This window comes from Brassica napus, chromosome A3, assembly GCF_020379485.1.
Source record: "Brassica napus cultivar Da-Ae chromosome A3, Da-Ae, whole genome shotgun sequence".
Taxonomy (NCBI): Eukaryota; Viridiplantae; Streptophyta; class Magnoliopsida; order Brassicales; family Brassicaceae; genus Brassica; species Brassica napus.
Genome location: NC_063436.1, coordinates 5,506,569 through 5,527,186, shown reverse-complemented (window position 1 = coordinate 5,527,186; position 20,618 = coordinate 5,506,569). Strand labels below are relative to the sequence as shown.

The window sequence follows — 20,618 nt, the reverse complement described above, 5'->3', positions numbered from 1 at the left end:
GGTTTGGATTAATTAACCCAAGGGGTATAAGTGTATATTTACCTCTTTAATGAAACCTATTTTTGTGACTTTGAGCCTTGAGTGCTACTTTGGGAACAAAAACTTGGATTGGTGCTATCCTAGTCTTTTTCTCAATTATGAATTAAAAATTAAATAAAAAAATAGATAAAAAATATTTTATTTTGTAAATATATATCATTTTTTGATTGACTAATTAAAAAAATATGATTTTTTCTAACAATTGACATTGATATTTATTATTATAATAAATTGTGATTTTGTGGTTAGATTTTATATAGATAATATAATAATTGTGATTTTGTGGTTAGATTTTCACATTTAGTTATCAAAATATATTTTGTGTTTATTTTGGATATTTAGTTACATATCTAATTTGTTTGAGTCCCACATAAAAGTAAAATTACACCCTCAAGATCATTGGGCCCAAGTTGTTGGAAATTTAACAAATAAGCATAATGGATCCCTCACAGAAGGATCTAGAAACCCTATTGTGTGTGGCCTATATAAACATAACTTCTCCCCCTCGTTACTTCGCATCTTCTCTACTCTCTCTCTCTCCTAGATAAACCTTAGATCTCCCCGGTACTCAGCAACGATGGCAGACGCCGAGACCTTTGCATTCCAGGCGGAGATCAACCAGTTGCTCTCCCTCATCATCAACACCTTCTACAGCAACAAGGAGATCTTCCTTCGTGAGCTCATCAGTAACTCTTCCGATGTAAGTCTCTTTTGCTTTCTCCTGGCTCGATCTGTAGATTAGGTTTGATTACTGTTGTTGTTGTATCCGATTGAAATAGGGAACTCTTACCTATAGTGTTGCTAGCGATTTGAGCTGAATTGATTTTGGATTGATTGTTACGAGATCGGTTGAATTTCGTTCGATGCGTTTGTTACTTATTGGTTCTGATCTGATTGTGGTTAAACAGGCTTTGGACAAGATCAGATTCGAGTCATTGACCGATAAGAGCAAGCTCGATGGCCAGCCTGAGCTTTTCATCCACATCATTCCTGACAAGGCTAACAACACCTTGACCATTATCGATAGTGGTATCGGTATGACCAAGGCTGATTTGGTTAACAACCTTGGAACCATTGCGAGGTCTGGTACCAAGGAGTTCATGGAGGCGTTGGCTGCTGGTGCTGATGTTAGCATGATTGGGCAGTTTGGTGTTGGTTTCTACTCTGCCTACCTGGTCGCTGACAAGGTTATTGTGACTACTAAACACAATGACGACGAGCAGTACGTGTGGGAGTCTCAGGCTGGTGGGTCTTTCACCGTGACCAGAGACACCTCTGGAGAGAGTCTTGGTAGGGGTACGAAGATGGTCCTTCACCTCAAGGAGGACCAGTTGGAGTACCTTGAGGAGAGGAGGCTTAAGGATTTGGTCAAGAAGCACTCTGAGTTCATCAGTTACCCAATCTCTCTGTGGATTGAGAAGACTATTGAGAAGGAGATTTCTGATGACGAAGATGAGGAAGAGAAGAAGGACGAGGAAGGCAAGGTTGAGGAAGTAGATGAGGAGAAAGAAAAGGAGGAGAAGAAAAAGAAGAAGATTAAGGAGGTTTCTCACGAGTGGGACTTGGTTAACAAGCAGAAGCCAATTTGGATGAGGAAGCCTGAGGAGATCACCAAGGAGGAGTACGCTGCCTTCTACAAGAGTCTCAGCAACGACTGGGAAGAGCACTTGGCCGTGAAGCATTTCTCTGTTGAAGGACAGCTCGAGTTCAAGGCTGTTCTCTTTGTTCCCAAGAGAGCTCCTTTTGATCTCTTTGACACCAAGAAGAAGCCCAACAACATCAAGCTTTACGTCCGTCGTGTCTTCATCATGGACAACTGTGAGGACATCATCCCCGAGTGGCTAGGCTTTGTCAAGGGTATTGTCGACTCTGAAGATCTTCCTCTCAACATCTCAAGAGAGACCTTGCAGCAAAACAAGATCCTTAAGGTTATCCGCAAGAACCTGGTGAAGAAGTGCCTTGAGCTCTTCTTTGAGATTGCTGAGAACAAGGAGGACTACAACAAGTTCTACGAAGCATTCTCTAAGAATCTGAAGCTCGGTATCCACGAGGACTCTCAAAACAGGACCAAGATCGCTGAACTGCTCCGTTACCACTCGACCAAGAGCGGAGATGATTTGACCAGCCTTAAGGACTACGTGACAAGGATGAAGGAAGGTCAGGAGGATATCTTCTACATCACTGGTGAGAGCAAGAAGGCTGTGGAGAACTCTCCATTCCTCGAGAAGCTCAAGAAGAAAGGGTTTGAGGTTCTCTACATGGTTGATGCCATCGATGAGTATGCCATTGGCCAGCTCAAGGAATTTGAGGGAAAGAAGCTCGTCTCTGCAACCAAAGAAGGTTTGAAACTGGGAGAGTCAGAGGACGAGAAGAAGAAAAAGGAAGAGCTCAAGGAGAAGTTCGAAGGACTTTGCAAAGTGATCAAGGATGTTCTTGGAGACAAGGTCGAGAAGGTCATTGTCTCTGACCGTGTTGTGGACTCGCCTTGCTGTCTCGTTACCGGTGAATACGGCTGGACTGCGAACATGGAAAGGATCATGAAAGCGCAGGCCTTGAGAGACAGCAGCATGGCTGGTTACATGTCTTCCAAGAAGACAATGGAGATCAACCCAGAGAATGCCATCATGGACGAGCTGAGGAAAAGAGCTGAGGCCGACAAGAATGACAAATCTGTGAAAGATCTTGTTCTCCTCCTCTTTGAGACTGCTCTTCTGACTTCCGGTTTCAGCCTAGACGAGCCAAACACTTTTGGGAGCAGAATCCACAGGATGTTGAAGCTGGGACTGAGCATTGACGAGGATGATGCAGTCGAAGCTGATGCAGAGATGCCCCCGCTTGAGGATGATGCCGATGCTGAAGGCAGCAAGATGGAGGAGGTCGACTAAAAACTTCTGTCTGCAGCTAATGATTTTTCTTAGCTTTTCTGTTGTCGCTTTCTGTCCTTAAAACTATTTCTTCTGGTTTTTGCCCTTTTTATCTTCTAGAGTATTATAACCTGTGTTGGTTTTTCCCCGAACTTATTTTCTGTTTGCTTATAAGAAACTTTGCAGTGTTTCAAGCAATATCCAGACCGCCTTGTGCAGGGTTAATAGTACCCAGATCTTGATTATATTTTGCGAATTAGATATTGTACAAGCGGAAGAAACTTCGCTTGGACAACACATAAGTAACCCAAGTCTTGGTTTCATGAGACACAAGTAAAGTAGGAGGTTATGAGTTGTGATCAAAAAGAGGACGAGAGAGCTAGAAGAATTATTCAATTTGTCAAAAAGTAAGCATACCAAACAGGGGATGATCAGCTATGTTCGGGTCCATAAGCAGAACGTCCTCTGAACACTGTGGGAATTGCCTTGACAGTATCTACTCCGTGTTAGATAATGGCAAGAACACCTAAAAGCTTGCAGCAAGTCGAGTATAAACTCAACATTATCTACCCTTGGTAGAAATGAATATGATGTTGGATATTGTTGTGGCTGCTTATGAATATGATGATAAGATAAGAGCACCATTAACGCAGTAGCTTAGGGAGGTGCTTAGTGATTTTTGGATTTAAAAAAAAAAAAAATGTATTAAGGGAAGCCACGGCGCTTAATTAAGCTGCACAAGCAACGTAGCTTATGAGACACGTGCCTTTCATGGAGGGAGTTTTGCTTTCTTCTCTCCACATCTCTCTCGAGACGGACAACATCATTCAAACAAGGTGGCTTTGCAGCTTGTTGCCGTCGCATGTCCAGGTTCGTTGAACTTATTCAATTCCATAAACCTCGATTCCTTCTCCTTCTACTACCCAACCAAACCCTCTCATCGTTCGTCTTCAGATCAGCCATAGAAGATGAGGTAATCGTTCTTATTTTCTTTTATACAGCTCTGTTTTCCGCCGGAGATTGTAAATGAGAAATTGAAAAAAAAAAATCAAAACGTTGGTTCTGAATATTCGACTTCGGTTCAAGATCTGATGCTTAATATGTTAATCGATTCTCATGAAAATTAGCTTATTGGTTTTGCTGCTTGCGTGTGGTGTGTTCAATATGGTAGAGTTAGATTAGGAATCAAAAGGCAAAACAGAGATGGAATCTTTGAATCGTAGAGACGTTTTTGTATAGACATTAGAATCGCAAGGGAATAAAAGATGATGCTTTGAATTCGAAGTGTATCTCTGTTTCGAAATGGTAGAGTATGATGCTTTGATGTGTGATTACCTCGTACTACATCGAGAAGTATGGTTGTTTAATCTTTTGCTTAAGATTCATAAGAATGTATCTAAATGTTGGGATGATCTTTTTCTCTTTCTCTGTGAAAAAAAAAAGAAAACTTGAAGACACCTCCTCCGTCGTCATGAATCTATAATGGTAACGACTAAGCTTGACGACTGCATTATCAAGAATCTGAAGGTGAAATCAAGTTATCAACGAGAGGGAGGCGACATTGTTGCTAAATAAAGTAAGGGAAGGTGTATGAATCACTTGTTTCCTGTCTCTGAAGAAGCTTATGTTTGTGTTTCCTGTCTTCGTTTATGATGAATCTAAATGCTTATATTTGTGTTTCAGGTCAGAGTGGAGCATTGTGAGTGGAGGAATCACGGACTAGTGTTTGATCTCTCTGGTCTTCTCGATGTGGGACTGAACCGTTTGATGTAGTGTTGTGTCCTATTGTATTGTCATGTGTAGTCTTCTGTTGTTGTGGTACTGAGTCTTGTGTAGTTGTAACATGTCTTGTGTCGTTGATGTTCTGAGTCTTGTGTCACGGACTAGTAACAAGAGTAGTAAAGAATGTTTAAGTCATCTTCTCTCCTTCTTTGTGTCATGTCCCAAGCATCATTTATACGAAACTGAGATAGTTTGCCTCCCAAGACAAGGTATCAATACAATCGTGTCATGTCCCAAGCATCATTTATACAAAACTGAGATAGTTTGCCTCCCAAGACAAGGTATCAATACAATCGTGTCATGTCCCAAGCATCATTTATGCTCCTTGCTCCACTAACAGCCCAATTTATATTAATGAATTTCAATCAATCCAATTATTTTCACACAATCTTGTAGACATTTAACACGTTAATTTCATTACATTGTTGTTTGGTTATTGATTTAAAAAGAAACCCCAAAATAAGCAACTTGCATTGGAAGTCAAAATATTAGAAGTTGCTTAAAAAAGTGCTTTAACACCTATTTAATACTAAACAATTGTTTAAGCACCCCAATAGAGTTGTTATGGATAATGCTGCTCTAAGGAATCAGTAGATGTTGAAAAAGAGTAGACAAAAAACAATTTCTTTCCATCTTTTAAGAGTGTAAGAGCAATAAAATAGATATAACAACATATAACAGCTTTCCAACACTATCTAACTTTCATACCAATTACTTCTAGGTTCACGTTCAGACAGAAGCTGACATAGCTTTGAAGCCCTATGGAAAGAACGCCACTCAGTGAATATATGAGGTTCATCTTCACAATCCAAATCCCACAGAGATATTTTCGCACTCTTCAACCGTTTTGCATGTCTTAGGATGTAAGCCACCATTTTCTTCTCTTCCCGGCACCCATTGTAAAAGTTCCATTCAAAAGTATTGAGATGGAACAACAAACACTCAGGAACCGAACTCGGTTTTCCCCAAGGATATTCAATGTGCTTTGCATAAACAAATCTATGTGGTTTACACTAACATCACAAAAATAATGTTTTAGATCATTAATTAAAGCTTGAAAACTGAATGGGTTGAGTTTAAATGTATTACCTTGTTGAGCTTGAGAACTTTTAGCTTAGGAGAACTTTCAAGCATCCAATTAAGTAGTTCACACCACTTCTCCACACTTGAGCATAGCTCTAGATGAACAAGCAGGTTAAACTCAACACGATGTTGAATCTGCACAGAGAAACCAACTAAAAAATAATGAGCACAGGAGCAAATATAATACGAATTTAAATCACAATAATAATACACTAGTTCTTTTATAGTTTTGCTTACCACTGAGGTGGTTAAACATAAAGAGAGACGTTTAACCGATGTAAAAGATCTCATTAGCATCTCAGGATTTTTGTAAACAACACTAACATTTGCCACAACCATATCCGGCATGTTCTCGCTCAGAAACAAGAGACCAGAATCGCATTTATCCACAACGTTCAAGTACCTCAGAGAGGGAGTCTTGATCACAACTTTGACGTCGGAATCGTTTCCCTCTCGGTACGTATCAAGAATAGACAATCTCTGCAAGGAAGGCACTTCCAGATAGAAACAAGGCGGAGAGACGTTCTCACTTTTGTCCAAAACAAACTCTTCAAGTAGAGGACAGCCAGATAAAAGCCTACGTGCAGATTCTTCGTTTCGAAACTCTACACACAGCAAGTGCAGAGTTTTCAAGGAGGGGAGACGAACATCTTCAGGAACATCGAGAACAATGGAGTTGCCAAGTTTCAAGACCTCGAGGTTGTTATACGTATAAAGACAACTCGGCAAAAATATATCATCATCATCTGAATAACAGTGAATCTTGAGTTTACGAACACGGCGAGCCACTGCGATTTTGATCCATGTCGTGATATCATCGTTGGTGGAATGCCAACCAAGTCTGAGCTTTAAAGTTTCCAGAAGAGGAGACTTGTGCAGAACCATGAACAAGTAAACATGTTGTCGAAACCTGGCGTAATCATCCTTAGAGCTTTCGAAATCGTTTTGAAAGTCAAGAGTTGGAACCATCGTCCAAATGAACTTCCACCGTTTGGACAGTAGCATAGTGGAAACGATGGCTTTGGTAGGAAGTGATGACAGGATCTTCAACAGGAGATCATCGGACAGTGTACTAATCATGTCCATCTGTAACCCTAGGATGAAAGTGTATGAAGCACGATCTCAAGCGTTGAATGGAAGGTTGAAAGTTTTAGGTCAGTGACAAAATCAGATGGGGAGAGAGGGAAACTGACTGCAGATGGATAATAAGGGATTTGGGCTCATTCTATATTGCCCAACACGTTACTATTTAGTATTATGGCCCATATTAAATTATAAAACACTAATTTAACCGAAATCATATTAAAACCAGTGGCACAGACAAGTTTTTTTTTCTAAGAAAGGCCCACAACAGCACTGTTCAAGCAACAGCAAAACGACAACGTATTAGTGTTTCGCACGTGTCGAAAATGATTTAAACAGTTGACAAGAAGCTCACTCGTATAATAAGAGTGGAGTTGGTGGGTTTTTTAGGGTTTAAGTTCTAGACACTTCTAAATTTAACCGATCCGACGGCTCAGATTAAACCACTTTTGACGGAGTTTTGTTACTACTCTCGTATCGAATAATTAAAATAAAAAACCATTACTTTACAGACGCATAGATCAATTTCTTCAAGACATAACCCCTCATTTGCTAAAACCCTTGATCCAGCCTCCCTCTCTCTCTCGATCAATTCTCAGTAAGTAAGTATATAAAGTTGCAATCGTCTTTAGATCTTCAGTACCTATTTGTTCGAGTGTTATTAGGTAGAAAGTTGTTTGCTTTTAGTTTTGCTCTTCGATGATTACAAAGTTTGGATCTTTTAACGCTTTCTTAGATCACTGAATCGTAAAGTTATGATTTTTTTTATGTTTATTCGTTATTGTTTTATGCAGAGAGTGGAATCATGGCTTCAACTTTCAGCGCAACGTCTTCAATGGGCTTATCCTTGGCTCCTCCTTCGAGCAGATTATCATCTCTCGTCTCATCAAACTCTTTTGGAAAGAGTCAAGCTTTTGCTCAGAGGAAAGCGAGGTTCCCCAAGATCTACGCGGCTAAGCAGTTGCATTTCAATAAAGACGGCACTGCCATTAGGAAGCTTCAAGTGAGAGTCTCTCTAATGATAATAAATACTTTTCGATTTTCACCAGCTGTTTTGCTTTTTTTCTTTCTAATGAGTCTCGTTTTCATTGTGTTAAGGCTGGTGTGAACAAGCTTGCGGATCTGGTTGGAGTCACTCTAGGTCCTAAAGGCAGAAACGTTGTTCTTGAGAGCAAATACGGTTCACCAAGAATCGTTAACGATGGTGTAACTGTCGCTAGAGAGGTATAATGGTTGTTCCATTACTGTACTAGCCTTTCCTCTTTGTGGGTTTTAAGATTCTTTTTGGTGTTTCTGTTAAGGTTGAGCTTGAGGATCCAGTTGAGAACATTGGTGCTAAGCTGGTGAGACAAGCTGCTTCCAAGACCAATGACTTAGCTGGTGACGGAACAACCACTTCCGTTGTTCTTGCCCAAGGCCTCATCACTGAAGGTGTAAAGGTGGTCGCTGCTGGTGCAAACCCGGTGTTGATCACCAGAGGTATCGAGAAAACCACCAAAGCTCTTGTTGCCGAGTTGAAGAAAATGTCAAAGGAGGTACTTTATTATTACATTAATCAGATTCTTGTGGACATGGCTCTGTTTCATTGTGCTTATAATGATTGTTTTGCAGGTGGAAGATAGTGAGCTTGCGGATGTTGCAGCGGTCAGTGCAGGAAACAACTACGAAGTAGGCAACATGATTGCGGAAGCAATGGCGAAAGTTGGACGCAAAGGTGTTGTCACTCTCGAGGAAGGCAAAAGCGCTGAGAACAGTCTCTACGTTGTTGAAGGGATGCAGTTCGATCGTGGCTACATTTCTCCTTACTTTGTCACCGACAGTGAGAAGATGTGTGCAGAATACGAGAACTGCAAGGTATAATCACTGTCTATTACTTAAGCTGATGAGGAAAAACTTGTTTTGAAACTATCTCTCTTTGTTCTTGATTGGTGCAGATGTTTCTTGTTGACAAGAAAATAACGAACGCTAGAGACATTATCAGTATCCTGGAAGATGCGATTAAAGGTGGTTACCCGCTTCTGATCATCGCTGAAGATATCGAGCAAGAGGCGTTGGCGACGCTTGTTGTTAATAAGCTTCGTGGTACTATCAAAGTTGCTGCTTTGAAGGCTCCTGGATTTGGAGAGAGGAAGAGTCAGTACCTTGATGACATTGCTGCTCTTACAGGAGGTGAGACCAAAAAATTACTAATCCTTTCACTAATGTTTAGTTCTAAAGTTGCGGTGTTTGTTTTTGTCGTTGTAGCTACTGTGATTAGGGAAGAAGTTGGACTACAGCTGGAGAAAGTTGGAGCAGAAGTATTGGGTAATGCTGGTAAAGTGGTTCTCACAAAAGACACTACGACCATAGTTGGTGATGGAAGTACTGAAGAGGTTGTGAAGAAGAGAGTTGAACAGATCAAGAATCTTATCGAGGTATATATCTCAAAAAGCAATGAAGTTTTGTCGCTTGTTCGTTTCTTTTGTTAATTCAAGTCTCTGGGTTTGTTTGTGCAGGCTGCTGAGCAAGACTATGAGAAGGAAAAGCTTAATGAGAGAATCGCTAAATTATCAGGCGGTGTTGCTGTAATTCAGGTGAAGATTACTAAGTAAAAAAAAGCGTAGCTACATGTGGTAAGTTCTAATGGTTAACGTATCTTTAGGTTGGAGCACAAACTGAGACAGAGCTGAAGGAGAAGAAACTGAGAGTTGAAGATGCTCTTAATGCTACAAAGGTAACGTTATAATCTATAAGCAAAGAAACTTGAAATGCTTCATTTTGTGAGATTAATTTATTGAACCTTTTAATAAATTAGGCGGCTGTGGAAGAAGGTATTGTTGTTGGAGGTGGATGCACTCTGCTAAGGCTTGCATCGAAAGTGGATGCTATTAAAGAGACTCTAGCAAATGATGAAGAAAAGGTTAGTGTATACGAGTTACACAGTATGAGTGATACCTTGGGTCTTAACACTGTTTTTTGTGATCAATGTAAACCTTCAGGTTGGAGCTGACATTGTTAAGAAAGCATTGAGCTACCCATTGAAGTTAATCGCCAAGAACGCTGGTGTTAATGGCAGTGTTGTCAGCGAGAAGGTAAATAACAATATGAAGATTTGCAAGTTTTGAGTCTTTGGTATAGAGAGACTTAAGTGAATGGCTTTTTTTTTGGTTGACAGGTACTCTCTAGCGACGACCCAAAGCACGGTTACAACGCTGCAACAGGCAAATACGAAGATCTGATGGCTGCAGGAATCATTGATCCAACCAAGGTGAGAAAAAGATCTTTACATTCTCGCAGATTGAAAACTTCTGTTTCGCAATGCTAACCATGTGTGTTTTTTTTGTTAAAGGTCGTGAGATGCTGCTTGGAGCATGCTTCATCAGTGGCTAAGACATTCTTGATGTCTGATTGTGTGGTTGTGGAGATCAATGAACCTGAATCAGCAGCTCCCGCTGGCAACCCTATGGGCAACTCAGGTTTGTCTTTTAAGTTTTTTTTTTTCTTGAATCCTCTTAAATATCACTGTATCAGCGAATAATATGCAACTTTTTTTTTCTGATTCTCTGTTGATATTCAGGTTATGGCTTCTAAGTTATCAATGAGAGAATAGAGGAAGCAAAAGCTACGGCCAAGTTCTTTTGTTATTAAATCTGAAACGTCTTTTATCTGATGTAAACAACTTTCAAAATCGACAGTCGCAAGAGTAGTTACATTGTGATTCATATCTTTTAGTAGCCTTTTTGGGTTTGTTCACAATCAGTTTTACAAACCTAAGGAGAAGAGTATTATTGATGGGAACACAACTTTTAGAGTAATTTCAAAGTTAATCATATCCTTCCTTGAAAAGTGACTCATATATCTTTCATGACCTACAGCTTTGGGGTTTCTTCGTAATAATTTATGACATCACAATTTAGAATTTGGAAGTTGATAGCAAGCTCAAACAAAAGAGAGCTAATTTAGTTGTCTTCCTTCCATGAAGCTTCTTTTTGCTATTTTGGTTTATTATTTAATCCAGCAACACGAATTTACAGATGAGAAAAAAAAATCTTACACCTTTATGAGTATTTTCAAAGTCAATCTGACTTCAAAAGTTGCAAGTGGGTTCCACTGTGATTAATATCCTTCCTAACCTTTTTTGGTTCTTGTTCTTGCATAATTTTATTGTTATTATGATCTAATCATGAATAAAAATGTGTTTTTTTTTTCTATAGAACAGAGTATGCGTGTGGGAAAAACCTACATTCTGTATAGCAAAACTCAAAAATGAAGAATAAGAAGAGAATTCACAGATGAAACTATTTGATTTGATTTTTTTTTCTTGCTTTTTATGTTTCATTTGTCTAATGCATTATGATTTGAAGTACTATAAAAAGGGTTTACTCGGAATTGGATTGATGTTTTTCTTCACTATGAAAACACAAATGTGACGGTTGTTAAATAAAGTCTATAATGGTCGGTCTAAAACTAAACACGTACCTCTCAATGTAAACGCATATATGTTTCTTTGGTGACTTGGGGAGAGTTAGAATCTGATTGGCTCGACTAACATGTAGTTTGATCGTGTTCTCCAGATCGAAACAAGTGATCTTTGATCTTAAGAATTGAATAGCACATTTTTAGTTGTACATATCACGTGATAATGAAGAAGATGTTTGATTGCACTAAATTGATAGACTGTGAGCTATGCAGATTAGGGTTCCAAACTTCCAGCGGTGCTTGTCACCGTTCGCTATCATTTGATTTTCAAGAAGGGAATATTTTTACGGCTAAACTATTTGATTATTGTTTAACTGATATTATTTGAAGGAAGCTATATATTTAATTACTTGCTTTAAAGAATATGTACCCATGATCATATTGTTAATTGTAAGAGTATTTTCTCGTAGGGTAGTAGATTCCTGAGTTATTACCTCAACTAATTTACAAGACAAATGGTTTCTGAAGGCTTCAATGTATATATATTATTGGAATGGTTATTATTATTTTGTTTCTGCAAACTTACGAAGTCATCAAAATTATATTGTTACTAGAAAAAGAAAATTGTATTGTTACTCGAAAAAAGAAAATTGTATTGTTACTCAAAAGAGTGAAACACTGCAAGTAAACACGCTCCATGTTGACAATGAATTTTAAGGTAAAAACAACAGTTTCGTGTCTTCCTAGAAACTTCTGGTTCTGTATTGCTCAACAATCTACGTTATGAAACCGAGACATTCGTCAGAAACTGAAATGACTAGAATAATTGAATTGTGGCAAGCAATACCAAGCGGAGCGGCAAATAATTTACGAATGCTAACTAAATATTTTATATTATAAAAATTAAAAGTATTGATCCTTAGAAAATCAAATAATTTCTTTTAGCATTTGGACTGTTTAATCGAAAACCAAGAGTTGTACTAAAAGAAATGACCATTCCAACAACTATAGATCACACAGTTCATCATAGGAAAAATGGATGAAACTTTGCTTAGCCTCATATTTAAATATTTTGTGTGCAAAGAAAAAGAAAACAACAGAGATTCATTTTTATATGCTAGAAACACACAATAGAAACATAATTGAATATGTATATATGCACAAGAGTCTTTGTTAAGCGTTTGTAGAAATATATGTTATAAAACGTTTATTGATGTACACATATGTCTACGTGTATGTGATATATATAGAGAAAAGAAGGAACAGAGCCATAAAGAAACAGAAAGAAAAAAGGAGCAGAAACGTACCAAAAGAAGTAAGAGAAAGACTCGGTATCAGTTGTGACCCAAATATCATAAAAGCCCTTTCCATTTTCATGCACTCCTCTTTTTCTAATTACTTATTACACTTCTCACCATCTTCCCTTCCTATTTGTTTTTCTATTTTCTTCCCATTTAATTTAATTCATTTCTCATCTTCACTTTGAAAATCAAATCAGTAGATCTGATTTACAAAAAAAAAAAAATTATGTATCTTTTTTATTGAGAAATTTGGCCCAATAACCATAAAAAATTAAAATTAAGAAACTAACCAAACTTCCTCCTCTCTCTATTCCTTATCATTCCTATACTTCTCTATAGCTTATGGTTAATTTCTTAGTTTTAGTTTGTTTTTTTGGTCATTTCACCAATTCATCCTTTAATTTAATTCTTTTTGTCTATTTCCTTCCCATTTATTTCATTTTTGAAGCTGTAAAAAATAATTTATTCTTACAAAATCAATCATAAGATCTGGTTTTCCAACAGTTTATTTGTTTTTTCTGTACTTTTAATTTTGAACACAAAAAGTACTTTTAATTTTAATTTTGTTAATACTCTCTATATTTCTCCTTCTTCTTCACGCCGCCTACCAAATATAAACACACTCTCTCTATCTGTAGCTTGCATTCTCTTTGCATTTTCCTCTCAGTTGTTTTTATCTTTTCACTGTTCTCTCTTCTTCTTCTTGTTTTTTTGTTTCCTCTTTCAGAAACAAAATTGTTTTCTTTTTATATTTTGGTTTTTAATCTTTTGTTTCCCTTCCTCTCTTTGCGTGTGTGAGATTTTTTTCCTCCCTTCATCACCTTTTGCCGATTGGTGATTTTATATGTTAATCTTGCTTCTTCATCCTCACTGGTAAACACCAATCTCTCTCACATTGTCTTCACTGAGATTTTTATCATCCAGTGAGTTTTTATTTGTCTAAACATGGAGATTTGATCAGAAAAAAAAAAGATCAGATCTCTTTTATTTTTTTCATTTTCTTTTCAACCCTTTATTTGGTCTTTGATCATCGTACATTAACTCAGCTCCTTTTCTCAAAGCTGATCTTTTTTTATAAGATATAAGTATGTTATGTTGTTGTGTCTGATAATTACAGATTCTTCTCCTCTGGTTTTGGTTCCGTACAGTTTCTGGACTTTGATCATCTTTGATTTTGTTAAAGGACTCATGATTCATGTTACTTCTGTTTGATCTCAAATGAAAAGTTTTATACGTACAGAGTTGATTCAGCTTCTAGTGACACAAATTATCTTTTAAGATGAAAAAAAATAATTAAAAATGAATGCTTTGTTGCTGATTATTAGTGGTGGAGTTTTTTTTTTATCTCAAATGTTTATTGCTTTTTGTTTTTTTTGATGTACTTGAAGATCCTACCAGTGCTCTATTTTATAATAGTTTTATAAAGTCTTCTTGATCTTTTTTGTCTGGGCCTCTTTTGTCTGTATCTTCCCATCAAACTTTTACATAGTTAGTTTTGGTGTTTATTTATAATAACATAAGTATTATTGTTTTGTTGCAGCTGTCTCAGGAGTATTGTTCACTGATCGTCACAACTTGGACTTGAAAGTTTGGAACTTCTCGGTGTGTTGAGTGTACTAATCATCGATCTTGAGGATGGGTCATAGAAGAAGAAATGAGCCAGAGTTTGATGAGTTTGAGAAGCTTCTTGGAGAGATTCCAAAAGTTACTTCAGGAAACGACTTTAGCCCTTTCCCTATGTGTTTTAGCTCAAGAAGATCATCACCATCCATAATCCAAGATCTTCCTGGTGGCCTCTCTGCATTTGCTGAAGGAAACTTAAACTTTGGAACCCCAAATCAAACTCTGGAGTACCCCCATGATACGTTCACTCCTTCTTACAACTCTCCAAGTAGCTCACCTTTTGTGTATGACAAGTTTGATTCAAGAAAACTCGATCCACAAATGTTTAGGAAGCTGCAACATGTTGGTTACTTTCAGAATGCTCAGCCGCAGCCTCACAATCACGCTTTGGATCATCAGTCTCATATCAACTGGAGGAGTAACGAAGAAGGGAGGATGAATCTGCAAGAAGAACACTACATGTCTCTGAACCCTCATTGCCTCTACCTTTACAACAACAACCCTTTGATGGAAACTCCTCCAAGACGGGACCATTTCGATTATCACCGAGCTCAAGATGGTGATGAAAGCCTGAGGAGTTTGGATGGGGTGGTAAGGAAGAGAATGTACTATCCAGAGAAGATCCTTATGAGATCAAACACCGCTAAAGTCATAAACTACGGTGCTGGAGATGATGATACACAAAGCGGAAGAAGACTTTGGTTCAACGAAGATCTTGCAGTGAGCCTCAACAACTTGACATTGCAACAACCTCCAAAGTATAACTCTCCTGCAGAGACAAAAGCGAAGATATATCACATGGCCAAAGATCAGTACGGTTGTCGCTTCCTTCAGAGAAAATTTGCTGAGGGAGATGGTAAAGATATCGAAATGATCTTCAACGAGATCATTGTCTATATAAGTGAGCTTATGGTAGACCCTTTTGGCAACTATCTAGTTCAGAAGCTGCTTGAAGTATGCAGCCAAGATCAGAGGATGCAGATTGTTCATTCCATTACTAGAAAACAAGGAGTGCTTATCAAAATCTCTTGTGACATGCATGGGTAAAATAAAAAAACAGTAGATTTGAATATGTAATGTGTTTTTATTTTTCTTTACCTGACGTGGTCTTTATAACAGGACTAGAGTTGTTCAAAAGATGGTTGAAACGGTTAAGAGACAAGAGGAGGTTTCAATGATCATGTCTGCTTTGAAGCATGGCGTTGTGAGTTTGATAAAGAGTGTAAACGGTAATCACGTTGTTCAACGATGCTTGCAGTATCTGTTACCTCACTGCGAGAAGGTAACACAACTTTTCTTCACTGTTTTTTTTAAAATAAAATTTGAACTGTTAAGAGAATGTGATTTAAGCTTCTTCTTTTATTTCTTCAGTTTCTTTTTGAAGTAGTGATTGCTCACTGTGTTGATCTTGCAACTGATCAACATGGATGTTGTGTTCTTCAAAAATGTATTGGCTATTCCAAGGGAGAACAAAAGTACCACTTAGTCACTGAGATTGCCTCCAATGCTCTACTCCTCTCTCAACACCCTTTTGGGTATTATTACATGTTTTATAGATCTTTTCTCTCTTTTGAATCCAATGCTTGAGAAAAAGAGCAAACTTGTTTTTTTTTTAATTGCAGGAACTACGTTGTTCAGTATGTTCTTGAGCTACAACTTCAATGGGCTATCAACGGGATCCTAGAGCAGCTAGAAGGGAACTACACCGAGCTATCCATGCAGAAATGTAGCAGCAATGTAGTTGAGAAGTGTCTGAGACTAGCTGATGACAAACACCTAACTCGTATCATCAGAGAACTCGTAAACTATGGTCTTCTTGACCAAGTTATGTTGGATCCTTATGGAAACTATGTCATTCAAGCAGCTCTAAAAAGGTCCAAGGTAAAACACACAAATCACAAAACTGTTGACTGATTTTACATTCAGTCCCTAGGGAATGCAGATTTTGTTTCAAGTTCAGTCTCTAAAGATGGGATTGTTGCAGGGGACTACTGCTTATGGTCTTTTGGTTGATGCTATTAAGCTTCATGTACCATCTCTACGTACCAATCCTTACGGTAGAAAAGTCCTATCTGCACTTTGCTCGAAGAAGTAAAATCAGCAGGTAAAAAAATATCCTGGAGAAGAAATTTTTTGTTTTTCTCTTTTTGTCACTTGATTTTACTGTTAATGTGTTTCCTTTTTTTTCTTGACAGTTGCAGATTTGTAGCAAAAGTTGATGTGTTGTTGTTGTTGCTTGTTGGTCAAGTTACCTTGTAAAATGTAATGTGTAATAAGGAAGCGTAGTTCGCAGGTTTATGGTTTAAAGATCCAAAGAGACAAAAGATTCAGAATGGCTTGTTTTGTAATCTGATCTTACAATCAATCTTTGTTTTGTAATCTGATCTTACAGTCATCTTTGTTCTGTAGTATCGAATTAAATATTTCTTATTATACATGAAAAGGGTAATCAATTATGAATAATAATAATAACGCCCTAAAGAAGCTGATCTGTATCCTAAAAGTGGCCACAAATACAAAACAACTAGGCTAACGTCTGCGCTATTGGGAGTAGGGATGTTCAATCCGGATATCGGTTCGGTTTTTTTCGGTTTTCGGTATTTCGGTTAGTAAAATATAACTACCATTCTAAATCCATATTTACTTCGGTTCGGTTCGGTTTATATACCGTCGGTTTTCGGTTTATTCGGTTTTATACCAAAAAACATAATTATTTTGTTTGAGATCATATTATATGAATTTTAGAGTCATATTGTCAACACAGTCATTTATTAAAAATATATTAAATGTTCAAATAGATGAACAAAAAAGTAAAAATATTTCTACCATCAAATAAAATAATCAATTCTATAACTAAAATCAAAGCTTGAAATTTTGAAAATAAAAATATGAAACAAAACAGAAACATAAAAGAAAAGTTTTTCCACTCTTCCATATTTAGTGTTCATTAAAGTCATGCTTTTTCAATTGAAAATTTTCCATTAATTATTGTCCATCAAATTTATAATCTTCATATTAATTAAGTGAAGACTAAAATAAATCAAAAAGATCAAAAAAGACTTAGAAAATAAGATGTATGAATTGCGATGTATTGTTATTTAGTTATAGTTCAAGTGTTTTACAAATTAAGGTTTTTTATTACTATAAAATTATGGTAATAGTTATTAACACAAATTTAACAAATAGATTTTCATGTATTGTTTTAAAATAGATACATATTTACATGTTTCTACTTTTAATCGGTTTTGTTCGGTTTATTCGGTTTAATCGGTTATATACCAAGCCATATCCAAATCCTACGGTTTTTATAAAATTATATCCATTCGGTTTATATGGTATATACCAAAACCAAACCATATTGTCTATTTCGGTTCGGTTCGGTTCGGTTTTACCATATTGAACAGCCCTAATTGGGAGGGATAAAAATAATTTTTATATATATATAGATTTATTTTTGTGTATTTATTTGTTATGTATATAATTAAATTAGAGTAAACACGTAAATCAAAACAATATCTCTTGTTTATTTATGATATTTTTTTGGTAAATAAAAAAAAACATTTTATTTAACTAAATTTTAGCGACATGGACATAGATATATAGTATATTTTAACTCATCTATCAAAAAATTCTTGTAATTCTAGTTTCTAAATAAAAATCTCAAGTTTACGTTATTTTCTCTAAAAATAAAAACTTTCCAAAAATAGTAAAAGTTTATTTAAAAAATACAATATATTGATCAAAAATTCTAAAAGAATACTCATCTATCAACAAATATTTTTATTATCCTAATTTCTAAATCACAATCCTAAATATACAATGTTTTATTAAAAAAAAGTGAGAATTTTCCAAAAATAGAAATTTTTAAGAAAATTATTTAAAAATACAATATATTCATGAAAAATTCTTATAAAATACTCATCTATCCAAAAATATTCTTTTTATCCTAATTTCTAAATCACAAACCCTAATCTACAATATTTCTCAAGAAAATGAAAACTTTCCAAAAATAGCAGTTTTTAAGAAAATTATTTAAAAATACAACATATTCAAAATTCTTAAAGAATACTCATGTATCCAAAAATATTTTGTTATCCTAATTTATAAATCACAAACCCTAATCTACAATATTTCTCAACAAAATGAAAACTTTCTAAAAATAGCAGTTTTTTTAAAAAATATTTATAAATACAACCTATTAATGAAAAATTCTTAAAGAATACTCATCTATCCAAAAATATTCTTGTTATCATAATCTCTAAATCACAAACCCTAATCTTCAATATTTCTCAAGAAAATGAAAACTTTCCATAAATAGCAGTTTTTAAGAAAATTATTTATAAATACAACATATTCATGAAAAATTCTTAAAGAATACTCATCTATCCAAAAATATTCTTGTTATCCTAATTTCTAAATCACAAACCCTAATCTACAATATTTCTCAAGAAAATAAAAACTTTCCAAAAATAGCAGTTTTTAAGAAAATTAATTATAAATACAATATATTAATGAAAAAATCTTAAATAATACTCATCTACCCAAAAATATTCTTGTTATCCTAATTTCTAAATCACAAACCCTAATCTACAATATTTCTCAAGAAAATGAAAACTTTCCAAAAATAGCAGTTTTTAAGAAAATTATTTATAAATACAACATATTCATGAAAAAATCTTAAAGAATACTCATCTATCCAAAAATATTCCTGTTATCATAATTTCTAAATCACAAACCCTAATCTACAATATTTCTCAAGAAAATGAAAACTTTCCAAAAATAGCAGTTTTTAAGAAAATTATTTATAAATACAACATATTCATGAAAAATTCTTAAAGAATACTCATCTATCCAAAAATATTCTTGTTATCCTAATTTCTAAATCACAAACCCTAATCTACAATATTTCTCAAGAAAATGAAAACTTTCCAAAAATAGCAGTTTTTAAGAAAATTATTTATAAATACAACATATTCATGAAAAATTCTTAAAGAATACTCATCTATCCAAAAATATTCTTGTTATCCTAATTTCTAAATCACAAACCCTAATCTACAATATTTCTCAAGAAAATGAAAACTTTCCAAAAATAGCAGTTTTTAAGAAAATTATTTATAAATACAACATATTCATGAAAAAATCTTAAAGAATACTCATCTATCCAAAATATTCTTGTTATCCTATTTTCTAAATCACAAACCCTAATCTACAATATTTCTCAAGAAAATAAAAACTTTCCAAAAATAGCAGTTTTTAAGAAAATTATTTATAAATACAACATATTCATGAAAAATCTTAAAGAATACTCATCTATCCAAAAATATTCTTGTTATCCTAATTTCTAAATCACAAACCCTAATCTACAATATTTCTCAAGAAAATGAAAACTTTCCAAAAATAACAGTTTTTAAGAAAATTATTTATAAATACAACCTATTAATGAAAAATTCTTAAAGAATACTCATCTATCCAAAAATATTTCTGTTATCATAATTTCTAAATCACAAACCCTAATCTACAATATTTCTCAAGAAAATGAAAACTTTCCAAAAATAGCAGTTTTTAAGAAAATTATTTATAAATACAACATATTCATGAAAAATTCTTAAAGAATACTCATCTATCCAAAAATATTCTTGTTATCCTAATTTCTAAATCACAAACCCTAATCTACAATATTTCTCAAGAAAATGAAAACTTTCCAAAAATAGCAGTTTTTAAGAAAATTATTTATAAATACAACATATTCATGAAAAAATCTTAAAGAATACTCATCTATCCAAAAATATTCTTGTTATCCTAATTTCTAAATCACAAACCCTAATCTACAATATTTCTCAAGAAAATAAAACTTTCCAAAAATAGCAGTTTTTAAGAAAATTATTTATAAATACAACATATTCATGAAAAAATCTTAAAGAATACTCATCTATCCAAAAATATTCTTGTTATCCTAATTTCTAAATCACAAACCCTAATCTACAATATTTCTCAAGAAAATGAAAACTTTCCAAAAATAGCAGTTTTTAAGAAAATTATTTATAAATACAACCTATTATGAAAAATTCTTAAAGAATACTCATCTATCCAAAATATTCTTGTTATCCTAATTTCTAAATCACAAACCCTAATCTACAATATTTCTCAAGAAAATGAAAACTTTCCAAAAATAGCAGTTTTTAAGAAAATTATTTATAAATACAACATATTCATGAAAAATTCTTAAAGAATACTCATCTATCCAAAATATTCTTGTTATCCTAATTTCTAAATCACAAACCCTAATCTACAATATTTCTCAAGAAAATGAAAACTTTCCAAAAATAGCAGTTTTTAAGAAAATTATTTAAAAATACAACATATTCATGAAAAAATCTTAAAGAATACTCATCTATCCAAAAATATTCTTGTTATCCTAATTTCTAAATCACAAACCCTAATCTAC

At 34.9% G+C, this 20,618-nt stretch overlaps 4 protein-coding genes across 7 annotated transcripts; 3 read left to right on the top strand and 1 right to left on the bottom strand.

The window, feature by feature from the left end:
* The first annotated feature begins 493 nt into the window (after window positions 1–493).
* LOC106405586 (heat shock protein 90-2-like) lies at window positions 494–3,101 on the top strand. Its single transcript, XM_013846115.3, has 2 exons — window positions 494–739; window positions 948–3,101. Exons 1-2 carry the CDS (start codon window positions 617–619, stop codon window positions 2,922–2,924), a joined length of 2,100 nt encoding a protein of 699 aa, XP_013701569.2. The 5' UTR covers window positions 494–616; the 3' UTR covers window positions 2,925–3,101.
* A 1,890-nt stretch (window positions 3,102–4,991) lies between these two features.
* On the bottom strand, window positions 4,992–6,888 carry LOC106405569 (putative FBD-associated F-box protein At3g50710). Its single transcript, XM_048773062.1, has 2 exons — window positions 5,775–6,888; window positions 4,992–5,698 (listed from the first exon to the last, which is right to left on the bottom strand). The coding sequence occupies exons 1-2, from the start codon at window positions 6,852–6,854 to the stop codon at window positions 5,381–5,383; spliced, it is 1,398 nt and encodes a 465-aa protein (XP_048629019.1). The 5' UTR covers window positions 6,855–6,888; the 3' UTR covers window positions 4,992–5,380.
* Window positions 6,889–7,297: 409 nt separating this feature from the next.
* LOC106406567 (chaperonin 60 subunit beta 3, chloroplastic) lies at window positions 7,298–10,676 on the top strand. 2 transcript variants are annotated; one of them, XM_013847260.3, is made up of 14 exons: window positions 7,298–7,449; window positions 7,646–7,854; window positions 7,950–8,075; window positions 8,153–8,386; window positions 8,463–8,705; window positions 8,786–9,020; window positions 9,096–9,265; window positions 9,347–9,424; window positions 9,493–9,564; window positions 9,646–9,750; window positions 9,830–9,922; window positions 10,006–10,098; window positions 10,180–10,306; window positions 10,408–10,676. In XM_013847260.3, the coding sequence occupies exons 2-14, from the start codon at window positions 7,657–7,659 to the stop codon at window positions 10,419–10,421; spliced, it is 1,788 nt and encodes a 595-aa protein (XP_013702714.2). In that variant the 5' UTR covers window positions 7,298–7,449; window positions 7,646–7,656; the 3' UTR covers window positions 10,422–10,676. The 2 variants fall into 2 exon arrangements, with proteins under 2 accessions (XP_013702714.2, XP_048629011.1); XM_048773054.1 differs by having other exon boundaries at window positions 7,306–7,453.
* A 1,897-nt stretch (window positions 10,677–12,573) lies between these two features.
* LOC106405024 (pumilio homolog 12) lies at window positions 12,574–16,603 on the top strand. Of its 3 annotated transcripts, none has more exons than XM_022714093.2 (7): window positions 12,574–13,473; window positions 14,091–15,216; window positions 15,293–15,455; window positions 15,545–15,708; window positions 15,796–16,054; window positions 16,158–16,277; window positions 16,369–16,603. In XM_022714093.2, the coding sequence occupies exons 2-6, from the start codon at window positions 14,186–14,188 to the stop codon at window positions 16,266–16,268; spliced, it is 1,728 nt and encodes a 575-aa protein (XP_022569814.2). In that variant the 5' UTR covers window positions 12,574–13,473; window positions 14,091–14,185; the 3' UTR covers window positions 16,269–16,277; window positions 16,369–16,603. The 3 variants fall into 3 exon arrangements, with proteins under 3 accessions (XP_022569814.2, XP_013701102.2, XP_013701101.2); XM_013845648.3 differs by having other exon boundaries at window positions 12,576–13,423; window positions 16,375–16,603; XM_013845647.3 differs by having other exon boundaries at window positions 12,578–13,423.
* The last annotated feature ends 4,015 nt before the right edge of the window (window positions 16,604–20,618 follow it).

What these genes read in the sequence shown, in the direction of transcription:
- LOC106405586 (XM_013846115.3), top strand. Translation starts at nt 617, where the DNA reads ATGGCAGACGCCGAGACCTTTGCATTCCAGGCGGAGATCAACCAGTTG. An exon ending in TCATCAGTAACTCTTCCGAT is followed by an intron (nt 740 to 947) that starts GTAAGTCTCTTT and finishes GTGGTTAAACAG; the next exon opens with GCTTTGGACAAGATCAGATT.
- LOC106405569 (XM_048773062.1), bottom strand. Translation starts at nt 6,854, where the DNA reads ATGGACATGATTAGTACACTGTCCGATGATCTCCTGTTGAAGATCCTG. An exon ending in AAGTTCTCAAGCTCAACAAG is followed by an intron (nt 5,699 to 5,774) that starts GTAATACATTTA and finishes TTGTGATGTTAG; the next exon opens with TGTAAACCACATAGATTTGT.
- LOC106406567 (XM_013847260.3), top strand. Translation starts at nt 7,657, where the DNA reads ATGGCTTCAACTTTCAGCGCAACGTCTTCAATGGGCTTATCCTTGGCT. An exon ending in CTGCCATTAGGAAGCTTCAA is followed by an intron (nt 7,855 to 7,949) that starts GTGAGAGTCTCT and finishes CATTGTGTTAAG; the next exon opens with GCTGGTGTGAACAAGCTTGC. An exon ending in ATGCTCTTAATGCTACAAAG is followed by an intron (nt 9,565 to 9,645) that starts GTAACGTTATAA and finishes TTAATAAATTAG; the next exon opens with GCGGCTGTGGAAGAAGGTAT.
- LOC106405024 (XM_022714093.2), top strand. Translation starts at nt 14,186, where the DNA reads ATGGGTCATAGAAGAAGAAATGAGCCAGAGTTTGATGAGTTTGAGAAG. An exon ending in TGTTACCTCACTGCGAGAAG is followed by an intron (nt 15,456 to 15,544) that starts GTAACACAACTT and finishes TTATTTCTTCAG; the next exon opens with TTTCTTTTTGAAGTAGTGAT. An exon ending in CAGCTCTAAAAAGGTCCAAG is followed by an intron (nt 16,055 to 16,157) that starts GTAAAACACACA and finishes GGATTGTTGCAG; the next exon opens with GGGACTACTGCTTATGGTCT.